At 41.5% G+C, this 18089-nt stretch overlaps 1 protein-coding gene across 1 annotated transcript; it reads right to left on the bottom strand.

Annotated features, from left to right (window-relative positions):
• Positions 1–15116: 15116 nt before the first annotated feature.
• LOC123421544 (calmodulin-like protein 3) lies at positions 15117–15826 on the bottom strand. The gene has a single exon (XM_045107562.1). The coding sequence runs from the start codon at positions 15782–15784 to the stop codon at positions 15224–15226; it is 561 nt and encodes a 186-aa protein (XP_044963497.1). The 5' UTR covers positions 15785–15826; the 3' UTR covers positions 15117–15223.
• Positions 15827–18089: the final 2263 nt, after the last annotated feature.

Below are 18089 nucleotides of genomic sequence, written 5' to 3'. Positions count from 1 at the left end.
ATAAGTAACGAGATGAAGATACAAGAAATCGTTGCACATTCTGTTGCGCAAATCAGACTTGATATATTTCATTGTGTAAAATACTCTCACAATTGTTGCCGCCGTGTCCTGCAAGATCAACGATAGCTTCACCAAAGAAAAAAACACTAGAGTACAGTTTCTTTGTTTTAACCAGTTGTTTGCAAAGATCACTAACCCCTTTATCATTTATTCATTTGCCAGACTAAAGCTTGCACAAAAAAGCTATTGCTAAGAAAAGTGAGATATGCAATTCTTCTCAAAGAAAATAATTTTGTACTTACTAATATTGCTCGTGAGAAAAAAAATAGAAGAGAAGGAAAATAATAGTACTAGAAAAAAAATGACCTGTAGATAAAACGAGAAATGCATAAGGAATTGTCCTGGTGTTGGATAGTACAACATCATTGATAACTTGATAGCGGAGGGGCTGCTCTCTCCCCTCGTAACACTTGCCGTTGCATAGCCCGAGGTTGCCTGCCCCCCTCCTTGAGTGAGTCACCACTAGTTGGTTGTTCTCTATCGTGTTGTGGAGAACTTCGGCTCGGACCATGGAGTCCTGGCAAGGATGGTCTTGGCAGCCCTGCTCCAGCCCGCTGACCTCCCACCGACGACTAGTGCATGCCTTCCCCCAACCTAAATCTAGTTGGGCCAAGATGAGGGTGCCGGTGAGGGTTGGTCCTCTCATCGACCCACTCGCAATCCGTGTGAGAGAGGATAATGGGCTTCCCATGTTCGCTAGTCCTTGCTCAGATCGGTGACCCTGGATCCGGCTTGCGGAGCTGCCCTCCATGTGGCCGGCGCCATCCAACAACAATGTTCTCCATGACCTTAAAGTGGCGGCATTGACTGGCTTCTCGAGCTTTGGATTGTGGTGGCTATTGAAGGGTCTTCGCATGGGTTCCTCTCTCCAAATCTGATGGCTGCTATCGGTGTTCCTACACGCAAAGTAACAGGATGCAGCCGAAATTTTCCTTTGTGATTTTTGGCGGCTCTTACTCTGGCCAATTTTTTCTTCAACAATGAGATGCAATCTATGGAGGATGGCTTAAGACAGAGGGTATGGTTATGTAGCACTTGCGGTGGAATTTTTTAGCCCAACACATGTAGCTACTATGATCGTGGAGAAGAGTTGTCGACAACACATGGTTGACTTTGATTTGGGAGTGCTTCTTGAGGACCCCGACTCGAGCTCCAGGGTGAAAACCCAAGACCTGACCCGAATTGGTTATATCTGGCATTGATGATGTTTCTTGCATCGTTATCTTTTGAGGTATTGCTTATATATGCTCAAACTTGTTCTTCAGGGTAAAAACATAGAATCGGGCCGGCCTTTGATGGTTGGATCTAGTGCCAGCGGCTCTTGAGCATTATTTCCTTCTCAATGTGTTGTTGTTGAAGAATATCGTTGTCCTTATGGTGTCAAGAGATGGTTGGTGTGGATATGGATGTTGATGTAGTTCCAATCATTGTTTTGATCGCTTTGGGTTTCATTTTCCTCACTCAGGTATATATTTAATCTTCTACAACTTCTGTGTAGTGTGTTTATATCCCTTGGTGCTTTTTGAGTCAACATAATCCAGCCGTTCACAAGTGGAGAAATGACTAGCCACAAGTCTTGTTGGTAACGCACCAATTTCACGCAACACCAACACTATTTTTTTAAATAGTGTTGGCGCCGGCTAAATTTGTACGCCAACTATAAACCGTAGTGCCGGTGTGGCTATTTTTGAACGCGTCACAAATCTATTGACCTACCTGTACTCACGGTTTGGAAGATAGTGGTGGCGTTGAATTTCTGTGCACGCTGTAGCTAATTGAGCAGTGCTGGCGTGCCAAGTTATTTAATTATAATAAGTCTTTCTTTAATATTAATTAGTATTTTTTTATTTGGGCTGTTATGAGCTATAGCGTTGCATTTTAGGCCCACGCCAACAACAGCCCGCCTGAGTCAACTCCCACGCCTTAGTAAAAGACCTAAGTCGCCGCCCTTTCATTTCAACTCCCTTCGACCAGCCGCCACCCGTCGCCACCCCATCGCCGCCCAACAAGGTTCAATCCTCTCCTTCCCCTCACATTGCATCTTCTTCCTTTCCACTCTCACTTCCTCTGTCCACGCATAATCCATATGGCCTTCTTCGATTGATAGGAAAGTGAAATGTATTTGGTAGAGATTGAGGGGATTAAATTCCTAACAAGTCAAAATCCCGTCCAATTCCCCCCAACCCCCTTGGGAGGAGGATTAACCGAACAAAGCCTACATGAGATTCATAAATAAGTTGATTTAGGATTTCTTTGTGTAGAAATTTTAGTACATACATATAATGGATTGCTTTGTGTGATGTAGAAATCCGATTCCATGGATTGCTTTGTGCTGAAATCTGAATTTAATAGTGCATTTTGAGTAGAAATACGGTGTAGAATTTGTTTATTTGTGTCTCCCTCATTTTATTAATTTGTGTATACAATTACTAGTCTAAATCCGATTATATACTTAGTTTTCAACATGTTTTGGGTAGAATGGCACAATCACCACCATGTCAAGTGTGCAAGTCAAGGTGTGCAACCAACCTTGAAACTGGCACGTTGTTCAACATTAATTCCAGCCGTGTTTTGTTTCTGTATGCACCTTCTAATAGTTTGTTCTTTTGTTTTTATTGCTATTTCCACTAGTGCATTGTGTGCGTTTTTTTGTTTTTCTTACACATATCGTCTCTTGTAATGTTATATTAGATTTCAATGAGCTCATTATTAGAGACACTGTCATCTTCGAGGAGGCCATTCGTGACCCGTCTAACACGGGCGGTGGTTAACCGCCATGTCATGGTATGTTACTCATTAGTGTAGTAATTTGATGATATGCTTAGTGTGTAGAATTTGATGATATGTTTAGTGTGCTAATATGCTTATAGTATAGTAACGTGATATGCTTACTATATTAACGTGATGATATGCTTACAGTATAGTAACGTGATATGCTTTAGTAATATTATATGATGTATAATGTACTAATGTGATGATATGGTTAATGTAGAATTCGATGATATGCTCCGTATATTAATGTGATGATATGCTTATAGTGTAGTAATGTGACATGCTTAGTGTGTAGAATTTGATGATATGCTTATATAGTATAATAACGTGATATGCTTAGTATATTAATGTGATAGTACGTGCTTATAGTGTAGTAATAAGTGACATGATCATCACATATTTGTTTTTTCATAAATTACCTAAGATGCTATGTGAGAGATGTGGCATCGAGTCGGATGAAGCACGCATTGCTTGACGATGCCTTACCACAAGGGGCTCCATCAGCACTTGTGTTTACGCAGTGGACACAGATGGTCGCCACCAGTGGGGACAGGGCCTATAGCCCCGGCCCGTAAGGGGCTTTAGTCCCGGTTCACCAACCGGGACTAAAGGGGCGGGACTAAAGGCCTAACCTTTTCGTCCCGGCCCTGTTACACGCCGGGGCTAAAGGTGCTCCACGTGGGCGCCTCGTAGCGTCCCAGGGGCAGGCCCTTTAGTCCCGGTTCGTTACACGGGCCGGGACTAAAGATTTTCAGATTTTGCTGCTTTTTGGGTTTTTTTTTGAATGAAATTATTTTTGGGTTTTAGGGTTTTAGGGTTTAGGTGTTCGGGAGATTAACGTGATGCCTCGTTTTGGTGTTCGGGAATTAGTTTTCATATAATTTAAATAGAAACAATTATGCATATATATATAAGATTAACTTATCTTACAAGCGATCATATATATACAATTATATGGAGATCTGAATTATCGGGACTAGAGCCCGTCTATTCGATTACATGGACGAACATCAGTAATGGCCCTTAGCTACACTAAATCGTCCTTTGTCTTCTATAGCTTCCGTCCACAGAAATCCCGCAAGCTCCTCTGCAACAGCAATCGCGCGTTGCTGTGGTAGGACCTTCGTCCTCATGGTCGTGTGCTATATAAGAAGAGGAGATGAATATGAATATCAATCATGATAACAAAGAATGACGGGTAAAAATAGAGGTGTGAATGTTCATTGCTTACGTCGAATCTGTGATCCTTGAACTCAGAGGTAAACGTGTAAATGGTCTCGCAAACATAGTATCCGCATAGATGCGTTCCCCGTGGCAGCTGGTCGCACTTTACGAGAATAGAATATATATAATCAAAATAATAATGTAGTATCATAAATGTATTAAAAATTAATAGAAGTATATCATACTACTACTTACCTGAGCCGCTCTAAAGGTCAGCTTCTCAGGAAAGTTACCGGTAGTCACGCACTTGAACCGCTTCCAAACCCTGCCCGACAAGGATAATGATTTGCTAAGTTTTTCATTAGTTGATATATCAGAAAATCATCGAAAGAGACCGAGTGAGCGCAAGAATGATTAAAATTACCCTTGGAGCATGTCCTGCAGGCTTTGGAACTGTTCCAAGGGTCTCGATAATGGGTCGAAGGCATCAACTCTTCCCTTATCAATTTGAATGTCCAACAGAATCCAATGGAAGCTGCACATGTATATATATATGTGTGTGTGTGTTAGTAACTTATCAATTACACTTATAAGTGAATGGACACAACAGAGTAAAGACCCTCACCTGAAGTTGTATGGAAACAGTATGTGGTCACAGAAATTTTGATCTGTTAGAAACCTTAGAAGGTTTTCCTCCGTCTCCTTGGGTTTGTTAGTTAGCGTCGCTATATGTATTTTATCTGGGTCAATAAACCCAATATTTAGGATGCTCTTACTTTTGCACTCCAGAATCTTCATTCTGCATAATAGAGTACAAGTTATATATAGACAATGAATTGAAATAACTAAACAAGTTATATGTAGACAACGAATTAAAAAACTTACAGACAATAGCAACTCATAAGCGATTTGTCGAGGGCGTCGCCATTGTGCATCTCGAAGAGTTCATCAAAGTCGATATGGATTTCTTCGGAGCGGCCGTAGTACTCCCGTGGGACACTTAGCACGATCATCGTTCTCCCATTCTTTGATTCACTTAAGTACCATTTTTGCAAGTAACGCACATTTGTTGGGAGATCATCTTTGCTGACCAAAGGCTCTCCCATGACAAACTGTGGCTTAGGGGCTACCAAAGCCTTGGGTATCCTGTCGTCTTGGGAAGCCAGCAAATCTTCAACCGAGATACCACATTCATCCGCCAACTCCTTTACTCTTTCAAAAGCTTGCCCCTGCACCGGAGGGGGAACATTATCGGTTAACACCTTGAGGGGTGGGATCGACTGTTTGGCCTGTTGTCCAAGCTGAGGAACGTCTGATTTTTTCTTGCTTGTAGTTGAACTTGATTTGCTCCCACTTGCACTTGCACGTGAGCTGCTCTTTTTCACTTCCTTCTGCAATGTGCGTGTATAGTCATCAGGCTTATAGTGTAAGTCATACTGTGATGGAGTGGTTATGAAGTCTTTTGCCCATGCTATGTGCTTCTCGGTGTATTTCGGGCGGGGCTCGGGTTCCTTCCTTTTCATCTGCGCATCATGCTGTTCCTTTGCTATCCTGGCGTTTTCCTCGGGGGTACGATCATAAGGTCTGATAGGAAGATTAGCATGAGGTACCTTTGGGAGGGGCAACAGTTTGCGCTTTGGGGAGCTCCGTCGCTTAGAAATCATCGACGGAGCGTTCTTGCTGGCACGCTTCCGCTTAGTATCATGTGCGGGCGGCGGCGGAGACGGACGACCCAAGTCCGACGGCGGTGATCGAGATGGACTCGTGTTGTGCTGGCCGACGTCATGTGGAGGGCTTGGAGGTAATGGAGGTGTAGATGACCTGCGACGACTCGGAGGCGGTGTTGTCCTTGGGGCCGAGCCTGGAAGCTTGATGTAGTTCTTGTCCCATAGGATGACTCCACCCAGTACTTCTCCGAGTGTCCTCTCATCTTCGGGTCCAGCTATGTCGAGCTCCATATCATTAAACCCCGTCATGATTTCATCCACCCCGACTTTAGCAAAGCCAGCTGGAATCTCACGGCATGCCAGCGTGCATGAGGGCCAGAAGGTAAAGCTTGTCCGACGGCCACCTTTATGGATATGTTCTTGAATTTCTGATGGAGTTCACATGATGTTGACTCCTTGATTCCATCCACGGGGTAGCCGGGACCGCCCTCTATCATTCTTCGTTCATCGTCGGGCGGGGCCTCAGATTCAGCCACGCTGCTTTTCCGCTTAGATGGGGCGCCGGTAATATCAAGTGCAGGATCTTCCTGGCGCGGTACTCCTCTAAGCTCATCAATCTGCTTCTGTTGCTCGTTAATCCTGGCAAGCAACTGGTTGAACTTGTCATTCTCCTCATCATGCAACCGCTTCTTTGCTCTCTCTCGGCTTCTGTAAGTGTCTTGGTCTCTGGCAAACCCAAGCCACCACGGGTAAGAAGGACCGAAGCCTTGCGTTCGTCCTCCATGTTCGTCATTGCCGAGGACCAGTGTGAGCAATCTTTATCTCTATTTGCAGTGAACTTTCTTTGTCCCTCCTTAATTTCTTTCACTATCCTTTTCCAATTCTCCCTGGGTATCCTAAGATCGTCATTGCAGATGAGGTCCCCTGTTGTTTCGTCGTACGACCCACCATGCGCAAGGAACCAATTTCTTGCTCTCAATTCCCACTCATCACGGAGTGGTTCAGGTACGATGCCTTTATCTATCAGATCTTGCTCTTTCTTATCCCACTTTGGGATGGCAGTCTCATAGCCCCCTGGCCCCAGCTTGTGGTGATATTTCTTCTTGTCGGCATTTATCTTGTTCTTTTCTGATAATGCGTGGGCATCTTCTGACTCCTTGTACTCTTGAAATGCCTTCTAGTGATTCGCCTGCTTGGCTAGATACCTCTCGAATACTGGCACTTTCTGTGTCTTCAGATAGTTTTTCCATAGCTTCTTCTTCCAGCTACAGAACAGTTTGGCCATCTTCTTCAGAGTCCACTGCTTGACTTTGGCCCTCAGTTTGTCTGCGGCGTCTTCATTCTCACATTCTGGCAGGTTGAAATGTGACATGAGATCATTCCAAAGATTATCTTTGTACCTTTCGGCGACATAGCCACTATCGGCTGCCCCTTTGCGCTTGTTCCACTCCCGAACGCTGATCGGGACGTGATCCCTAACGAGAACTCCGCATTGCTTCTTGAATGTGTCAGCAGCATTCTTAGGAAGCTTGGGTTCGCCCGTAGAAAATATCACCTCAAATGTGTAATGCGTCCGTGCATCCAACTTTCTAGTCGGGCCTCGTTTCGTAGTTTTGCTCGATGTGGAGGCCTAAGAGGGAGAAACATTCATCAAATGAATGTATATGTATACAATATAGAGCTATCTCCAATATTTTTCACATATTACAAGTGATTGTCGAACTTCATATGTATACCTCGCCGGACTTCTCCTCTTCACCGGCTTCTCCATCAGTAGAGCTATCACCTTCTCCGTCATTGGACCTATCTCCTGCCCCATCCGCTTCATCTTCGTGTCGCTCGACCTCCATTCCAACGTCCTGGTTTAGATATGACGACGGAGATTCAGCTGGTTCAACGTCGGGGCCGTCTTTGATTATATCTTCGAGAAGTTCTTCCTCTTCGAGGTTCCTGATATGTGGATCCATAGTTCTGCAAAAAACGAATTCTCTTAACCTTTGTACCAAAAAAGAATTATTCTATCAGGAACTCCGTTCCAAAACAACTTAAGTCCCGGGTCGTGGCTCCACCCGGGACTCCTAGATTTCTGCATAGTATTCAAAGTAGGAGTACTTTTCCAATTTGAGCATTCAATAAGCAAAACCAAATCGTAAAATAAAGTAGTATTCAAATTAGCATGCATTCAATTATAAGCTAATACATCATCACTTTTGTCCGTACATCGTCGAATATTATCACTAATACTCCTCGAATACTATCATACATATAGCATCACTAATACATCTAGAACCGTAGCGCCCGACGGGTATCGGCGCGGGCGGTGGACACCCAAAGAGAAGGAACCATCACAGGATCATAGCTCCAGTGAGATCCCCGAAGAACCTACCAGGTATGCTCGAACCTGCCCTCCAACGCAACCATGTAGCGACGGACGTGCTCATCCTCCTCGCTGACACGGTGACGTACCACCTCCGCGGTGTCCGGAAGCCTCGGCACCCTCACTGACCCACGCGACCGCCACCAAACAAGGATCGGGTCAATGACGGGCTGACTCCTCACCAACCTACGCCCCCCGGAAGGTAGCACCTCCCAATACCAGCCGGGCGGAGCCCAGTCCCGGACAGGGCCCCTCTGATCAAGCAGGTGTCCTCCGCCGAGTTGACGACGAGGATGCGGGATAGGCATAGTAAAATGAACTAAAAAAATAAACTAGTTCTATTAATTTTCTTGCTAAAAATAAACTATTAACACTTAAGCATATACAATAGCAAAATTAAACTATTAACACTTAAGCATATACAATAGCAAAATTAAGCAATAATTTAAGAAACACTATTAACACTTAAGCATATACACTATACAATAGCAAAATTCCTCCTCTTCTTATTTTCATTTTTCTTCTCCTCCTCTTCTTTTCTTCTTTTCTTATACACTATACACTATATACACTATAGAAAAATTCCTCCTGTGCTTATACACTATACACTATATATATACACTATACACTTAAGCATATACACTATACAATATACACTTTTTCTTCTTTTCTTCTCCTCCTCTTCTTATTTTCATTTTTCCTAATCTTATTTTCTTATTTTTGTTCATATTTCTTCTTCTTGTAACCCTAACCTAATTCTAAATATTACTAACCCTAATAATCTAGCACAAACCTAATAACAATAGGAATTAAATGACAAAAAAAATCTTTTCCTTTTTCTTCTTTTCTTCTCCTTTTTCTTCTTTTCTTCTCCTTTTTCTTCCTTTGTTCTCCTTTTTTCTTCTTCTCTTCTCCTTTTTCTTCTTTTCTTCTATACTGGTCGGAGTGTTGGGGAGGAGGGGGTGGGGGGCTTACCGGCCGGAGGTGTCGACGGCGTGCGACGAGGAGGACGTCGAGGAGGACGGCGCGACGACGAGGAGGACGGCCGACGGCGAGGAGGACGGCAGGCGGCGGCGAGCAGCCTGACGGCGTCGGTTAGTTCGTCGCTGTGCCGCGCCGGGCAGGAGAACGAGAGGAAGAAGAAGAGAAATGGATGAATTGGGTTGGAAATTTTCGAAGTCCCGCTTATATAGGTGGATCTATAGTCCCGGTGCGTGGCTCGAGCCGGGACTAAAGACCCCCTTTAGTCCCGGGTGGAGCCACGCCCCGGGACTAAAGGCCTCTTTTCGGGCAGACCAAGAGGCGGGAAGCAGGGGGTCTTTAGTCCCGGTGCGTGGCTCCAGCCGGGTCTAAAGGTCGTCTTTAGTCCCCGGGCGTGGCTCCACCCGGGACTAAAGCCCCTCCTCGGCTGCACGATAAGTTTAGTCCCACCTCGCCTAGCGAGGGGGACTAACACTTGTTTATGAGCCCCGTCGCAGCTTGGTCATCGAGCTCCTCTCTAAAGCAGGCTTACGGGCCTAAACTTACTGAAAATTGAAACTATATTCGAAATTGTGGAGAAAATTCAATCTGAATTCAAAGTGAATTCAGGTTGAATTTTGTCCATGATTTCTCATATAGTTTCAATTTTTTTCTATTTTCAAAATTAATTATTTTGACTATCCAAACTATTAACTTATTTTGTTATTTTCAATTAAAAACTATGTTTATTAAAAATTCTTTTTGCATATTTGAGAATTTGACAAAACTATGATAATGAAAAGCGTTTGAAATTGAATAAATAATTCCAAACTATTTTCTATTTTCATAATTAATAATTTTGACTATCCAAACTATTATCTATTTTGTTATTTTCAATTAAAAACTATGTTTATTAAAAATTCTTTTTGCATATTTGAGAATGTGACAAAACTATGATAATGAAAATTGTTTCAAATTGAATAAATAATGAAAAACTATTTTTTATTTTCATAATTAATAATTTTGACTATCCAAACTATTATCTATTTTGTTATTTTCAATTAAAAACTATGTTTATTAAAAATTATTTTTGCATATTTGAGAATTTGACAAAACTATGATAATGAAAAGTGTTTCAAATTGAATAAATAATGCAAAACTATTTTCTATTTTCATAATTAATAATTTTGACTATCCAAACTATTATCTATTTTGTTATTTTCAATTAAAAACTATGTTTATCAAAAATTCTTTTTGCATATTTGAGAATTTGACAAAACTCTGATAATGAAAAGTGTTTCAAATTGAATAAATAATGCAAAACTATTTTTTTATTTTCATAATTAATAATTTTGGCTATCCAAACTATTATCTATTTTGTTATTTTCAATTAAAAACTATGTTTATTAAAAATTCTTTTTGTATATTTGAGAATTTGACAAAACTATGATAATGAAAAGTGTTTCAAATTGAATAAATAATGCAAAACTATTTTTTATTTTCATAATTAATAATTTTGACTATCCAAACTATTATCTCTCGAAGTAGCAGGGTTTTGAACGAGAACTCATCTCTTACAAAGGGATTTCATTTTTTTGAACTTATTTGAACTCCATACTTTTTGTGTGTTCAAAATGCACCATTCAAAGGCACATCACAAAATTTCAACAATTTGTGACTTCATTTGGTATATTTCGTGCATTTACTTATTTTTTTGAGCTAGTTGACCCTGAAATTGAAAAGCACTACAAATGAACTCTGAAAATGTTGAAAGTTGGCATGCTATCATCATTTCACCCACATAGCATGTGTTAAAAAGTTGAGAGGGCTACGACAAAAACTGGATGCAGTTCGTGTACAAAACTGACAATCTCTCTCGAAGTAGCAGGGTTTCGAACGAGAACTCATCTCTTACAAAGGGATTTCATTTTTTTGAACTTATTTGAACTCCATACTTTTTGTGTGTTCAAAATGCACCATTCAAAGGCACATCACAAAATTTCAACAATTTGTGACTTCATTTGGTATTCTTCGTGCATTTACTTATTTTTTTTGAGCTAGTTGACCCTGAAATTGAAAAGCACTACAAATGAACTCTGAAAATGTTGAAAGTTGGCATGCTATCATCATTTCACCCACATAGCATGTGTTAAAAAGTTGAGAGGGCTACGACAAAAATTGGATGCAGTTCGTGTACAAAACTGACAATCTCTCTCGAAGTAGCAGGGTTTCGAACCAGAACTCATCTCTGACAAAGGGATTTCATTTTTTTGAACTTATTTGAACTCCATACTTTTTGTGTGTTCAAAATGCACCATTCAAAGGCACATCACAAAATGGACAATCTCTCTCAAAGTAGAAGCGACCCCCACAATAAGAGACGACATTCTTCTTCTCTCATATATGGTGGACACTAGCTTACCTGATTTTTCAACCGTCGGTGATGGTCGCTACTCCTACTTCCCCTAGTGCATAACCAATATCTAGCACAAGGAGAAGAAGGAGAAGCGACCCCCACAACAAAAGTGGCTCCGCGGCACGCCACGTGGTTCCGCTGCACGCCACGTGGTTCCGCTGCACGCCACGTGGAACTAATGGTCTTTCATTTTTAAATGATTGTTTAATCAAAAACAGATCTGTTACAAAAGGGATTTCATTTTTTGAACTTATTTGAACTAAAGACTTTTTGTATATATATGTGGTCGAAATGCATGATACCATGAAGTTAGAAAGGGCTAAACCATTCAAAAGTAGCAAATGAAGTTAGAAAGGGCTAAACCATTCAAATTTGGAAACTATAATGGCACAAACAGAAACTAGACATATATAAATTGGTCCAAGAAGTACATGATACTAGTCCAAACAGTACATAATAATAGCTACCATAGATATATATACAAGTGTTCGACGTTAAGAACACTACTCGTCTGAATCATCTAAATCAGAATGTCCACGTTCCTCGAGGTGACGCTGGCCATAGTTGACGACTCGAATCTTGCGGTACAACTCGTATGAAACGTATGCATCTTTTGCTGCATACTCAATGTTGATATCATCAAGTGGGCCCTTCTCCCAAAGTCTGTGCTGAGACTTTGGGAAACTGGTCTTCATATCACCATATGACTCGTCGATCAAGGCAACTGCCATATGAGCCATCGAAGTCCTGTCATGTCGAAGCCTGAATATCGTTTGGAGATCAACGAGGCAACCAGCTGGTATCTCAATACCGAAGCTGTGCCTCATCTTCAGCTTGTCGTTCCTTATGTCGACGGAAGCAAAAGTGATGTCGCTGCGAAGGAACTCCATGAGTTCTGGACAATGCTTGTCACTCCTGCAACAAAAACAAATTAAAATGGAACAAATATTACATACTGCTGCAATAAGGAAACATGTTTCACTACAACTAAAGAGAAACTTATCTTTAGGACTCAAATAGAACATATGCAATGGAACCTAGAGAGATCACTATAGCTATCCAATGGAACCTAGAGAGATCACTAGCTATATGCAATTTTCATGACTATGACATATCATATTGCTATCCAATGGAACCTAGAGAGATCACTAGCTATATTCAATTTTCATAACCTTGGATCAAAGAACACCGCATAAAATTGTATCACTACAACTATGATTTCAATGGAACATATTGAACCAATCAGAATTTTCAGATTATGGAACACTATTCCAATCAGATTGTGTTTCCTTCAACTAATCAAAATTGTTTCACTACAACTATTTGAAGCGAACCAACTATGATTCCAATGGAACATATTAAACACTAGTTGATTCTAATACGATTTTTCAGATTATGGAACACTATTCCAATGAGATTGTGCTCCCCTTCAACTAATCAAAATTGTTTCACTACAACTATTTGAAGGGAACCAACTATGATTAAAACAAATAAACTTACAATGTCATTATCTTGGATCAAAGAAAGCCTCAAAACTTACCTCGCCCATTGGAAGATTAAGACATGGCGTGCGAAGCATAGCTGGATGACGGCAACACTGCGTTGATCGGCCGTGTACTCCAGATCAAGCCCCAAGAACTTCTGATGATCTGCTGCGTGGTCAAACCATTTTTCTTCAACTGTTCAAGAAAAAACGGCACCTCGTTGCTCAGGTTCGTGTACACGACATCGAGCAGCACGCCTATGAACCGGAGATCCGCGAGTTAGATGACAAGTTGTTTGTGGTTCGAGTATTCTACTTAGGAGATTGGAATAGACTAGTTCATAAGCCTCTGGATTTTTCATGGCCTCGTTGTGTAGGAAGAGTATGATGGGAAGGAAAGGCTGAATGTAGGCATGCTCGAGCATGTTTGTGTCGGGCTGCAGCCTGCAGATACGCAATATCTCGGACCTCTACCGATACCAAACTACTGTTGATCAGTTGGCTAGGATCATCGAATAGGTAGGCATTTGGATATGAACATGGTATTTAAAGGAGATTACATATGTGTTAGTGCAAGATTGAGTTCACCTAACCTTTGCTATGATTTGCACCACTATACCTTAATGGGAAGGAGGTGATTTTTCTAATTGTCAATGAGAAGATATGATTCTTTTGCGAAATGTGTGGCATTCTCGATCACATCATGGAGGAATGCAGATGGCCATGAGGATACAACGTATGGCATATGAAGGATCGCTTCTAGGGGACTGGTATCAGGTAGCTAAGGATCTGGTCGTGGTGGTCGACGGATACACTGAAAAATATGCACCTACAAAACATCTCATTACTTGAGAGAGAAACCCAAAATATGTAATTGTTGCCCTCAGGAACATGGCCGAGGAGCCTCCAGGGAAGCCTGGACCGACCAGCCATAAGATCAACAACATCTGTCAACATATAACCTTCACAAGCCCTCCAACAACACTGGACACACCAGCAAGACAGCATCGCCTCACCGCCCCGGGAAAAAACCAAACTGATCTAACAAAGGAATGATAGTGCTCCCGCCGTCAAGGGGTCAGTCGCACCTCCATGGGCCATAGTGCAACCGGGGGAGAGATGGAACATTGTATGCGTCTACGGAGGCATGTGCAGCGAGGTGTTGGGATATAGGATATTAAAGAGGACATGTTTAATAAAGTGGCTGCATACATCTCATTGATGCAGAGGTCGGAGGAAATCCTCCTTTTCTAAAAAAAATGTTTATATCATGCCATACTTTGAAGACCGCAATAGCCAAAATATCTCTAATTTGAGCTGTTGTAATGCGCTCCAATTTACCTCATAGTAGGTAAAAGCACCGAACAAATCTGAACCGTTTGTTTTTATTATTGCCTCAATCCATTGTTGGATAGCAATTAAGAAAATGAAAATTGGCATGTTTCTCAATTGTGTTCACTGGCAACAGATGCTTTCATGGGTTACCACACAATATGTTTTTTTCTCTTGATAAATGTCATTTCATTCAATTGATATATCGAGGTGATAGAACTGCATTGAAGGAATGCCTGGCCTGTATGCACGATGCACACAACCAATACGTCCAACATAACCGAAAAAACACAACATCGTTTTACGGTATGTGTGGTAATCAACTTCTTATTTAAAATGTAGTAATGATGCTTTAGGTTGTTAGATAAAAGATCGAAAAATATTTCTTCACTAATCGCCAAAGGAGGGCATGTCTTGCGAACAACTTTATGAGTTTTTTAATTGCCGGACAGTAAAAATCTCTTCACTAATTGCACCAAAGGAAGGCATGTCTTGCAAACAACTACACTCTCTTGCAAAAATATTTAGAATTGAATAGAAAGACATCGTCACCTAGCATGCAAAAATGTTGTCACGTATATAAAAGCCTGTTGAGAGGATATTTATATCTAACCAAAATATTGGTCAACTCAGGGTCCTGCTGAAGTATACATAATTTCATTTCCTTCTACTGATTTAATACGGTGGATGCACGTAGAGGTACAGCCATGCCTTTCCATATAGTGATTTGGTACTTTGTCCACAACTGTTACCTTTCGAGGGGACGAACTCAAAACTTTAGAGAGTAAAGTTCGTCATTTCCTAGTACAAGTATAAACTCGTTGCTAGCGAGATGTAATGTTTGATACTTCTCACATTTGCCCAACTGTTTGGCCGAAAACAGAATGAACAAACAGTGAGGTACAAACCTTACTTAAATGCCACAAAAGTTAGCATATAACGTTACAACGGTTTATTACAGTAAGGCAGTAGAGTAACGAAACCCTTGGTAGTTAAACAACATTCTCCATCATCCTTCTAAACTCTAGGAAGTTGATCTTCCCATCTCCATCCTCATCGAAGGCGCGGATCATCCTCACACAGTCTTCATACATCGCCCCTTCTTTCCACCCCAGCCTCCTCATCACATTCCACAATTCCCCGGCGCATATAAACCCGTCCTCGTTACGGTCAAAAATGTAGAAGGTCGCCTCTAGCTCGTCCTCGCTCGCTTGCTTACCGTCAATCAACTCATCTACAACACCGATTCCTTCACACCCTTGGTAACTCCACCCGCCCAGACCTAGCCTCGTCGTGACAATTTCTATGTCAACAGAGGTCAATCCGCCGCCGCCAACTAGTTGCGCCGGCAACATGGGGCTATCATCAAGCACCACGGAGTCGATGACGAGGGTGTCATCATGCACTAAGTATTTTGTAAATGTGTGCAGGAAGCTCCATATCTTTTTGCTTACCAGGATGACATCTATGATCAATGGCCCCAAGATCAACGTCAGGAGAGATGACACCAATGCGATTAGGATGTTTTGACCCATAATCACCACAGCCCACATGAAAAAGAGAGAGAATGAAATATATGTAGCTTGATGTAGACAGTGGTTTCAAATGGAACATTTTCCAGGCTCGTAGACATGGGCATATATATATAGTCGGGCCTGTAGCATTGAAAGACGCTTTCCATCATCAGTTCGGAGAAATTCAGAGGAAGATATATATCTTATTCATTGCTCTCCTTGTCCTTTGCTGAGGATTATTCCAAATATATCAGAGATGACTTCACAAGGCTAAGGTTTGACCCTAAACGAAACTTCCTGGAAATCTCTTGACATATAGGGGACACCACCAACGGAGCTTCCTCGAAATTTCCTAGCATATAGGACACCACCGAAAGTTGTTGGTTCGTCATCTCCAACAAGAACGAGACATGGGTGAACTAATGCTACAAGATTAATGGTCACACCATTTTTGTGATCTGATGACATTATGACCATCACGATATTTATTAAACAAGAGTAAAATACAGTGATCATGCTATCTTCTAAAGATATTCTTGGTTGCTCAATCCACTTTATTTTTCCAGAATCTTCCACCCACTTGTCCACAGGGTACAATTCCACTCTACAAAAAGAAAGAAAAGGAGTTTGTTTTCTTTCCTTTTATTTTTGAGATATTTTTTTTTCTTTCCGTGAAGGGAAAATGCGACGTAAGTTCTTCTTTTGAGGGAACAGGCCATGAGAAACTCGGTCCATGTTTTTGGCCCAATCGCTCGCAGCCTGCTTCTTCCCTCCCAATGTACACCGTAAATGTTCACATTTGTTCCCGGAAAAATAAAAAGGTAATGTTCTCATTTAGGAGTGGTCAACCTTCACTCGCCAACCCTCACCGTCAGCATCTGCGCCCTCCTCGGCTCCTCCACTACCATTGTGTCGCGCGGTGAACTCGTAGTCTGGAACTGGTTTGCTCCCAAAATGATCCAGATCTTCTTCTGTATTGCTCGGCATGGTAACGCTAAGAACATCTTGAATAAATGATGTAGATGTATAAACAACACCCTTTTACATCTTCGAGAACAAAACCACTGTAGAAATTATGAGATGACGCTTGCATCTTGCAGGGACGCTTTACGTGTTAATATAGGCCACCGGCCAGGTTGTTACAAAGATCTACTCCCTCCGTAAATTAATATAAGAGCATTTAGAACACTATTTTAGTAATCTAAACGCTCTTATATTAGTTTACAGAGGGAGTACAAGATTAGTTGTTGGATTGCTATACAAGTTATATCTCCAACAACTAACTTAAACACAATCATACACTAGTGGGGACGGGGCCTTTTGCTCCGGCCCGTAAGGGGCTTTAGTCCCGGTTCACCAACCGGGACTAAAGGGACGGGACTAAAGGCCTAACCTTTAGTCCCGGCCCTGTTCCAAGCCGGGACTAAAGGTGCTCCACGTGGCGCCTCGTAGCGCCCTCAGGGGCAGGCCCTTTAGTCCCGGTTCGTTACACGGACCGGGACTAAAGAGTTTCAGATTTTGTTTATTTTTGGGTTTTAGGGTTTTAGGGTATAGGTGTTCGGGAGATTAACGTGATGCCTCATTTGGTGTTCGGGAATTAGTTTTCATATAATTCTAAATAGAAATAATTATGCATATATATATATATATATATATATATATATATATATATATATATATATATATATATATATATATATATAAGATTAACTTATCTTACAAGCGAGCATATATATACAATTATATGGAGATCTGAATTATCGGGACTAGAGCCCGTCTATTCGATTACATGGACGAACATCAGTAATGGCCCCTAGCTACACTAAATCGTCCTTTGTCATCTATAGCTTCCGTCCTCAGAAAGGTCGCAAGCTCCTCTGCAACAGCAATCGCGCGTTGCTCTGGTAGGACCTTCTCCCTCATGGTCGTGTACTATATAAGAAGAGGAGATGAATATGAATATCAATCATGATAACAAAGAATGACGGGTAAAAATAGAGGTGTGAATGTTCATTGCTTACGTCGAATCTGTGATCCTTGTGCTTAGAGGTAAACGTGCGAATGGTCTCGCAAACATAGTATCCGCATAGATGCGTCCCCCCTGGCTGCTGGTCACACTTTACGAAAATAGAATATATATAATCAAAATAATAATCTAGCATCATAAATATATTGAAAATAGAAGTATATCATACTACCACTTACCTGAGTCGCTCTAAAGGTCAGCTTCTCAGGCTCGATACCGGGAGTCACGCACTTGAACCGCTTCCAAACCCTGCCCGACAAGGATAATGATTTGCTAAGTTTTTCATTAATTGATATATCCGAAAATCATCGAAAGAGA

This window comes from Hordeum vulgare, chromosome 1H (assembly GCF_904849725.1).
Source record: "Hordeum vulgare subsp. vulgare chromosome 1H, MorexV3_pseudomolecules_assembly, whole genome shotgun sequence".
Classification (NCBI taxonomy): domain Eukaryota; kingdom Viridiplantae; phylum Streptophyta; class Magnoliopsida; order Poales; family Poaceae; genus Hordeum; species Hordeum vulgare.
This window is presented reverse-complemented; position numbering and strand designations above follow the sequence as displayed.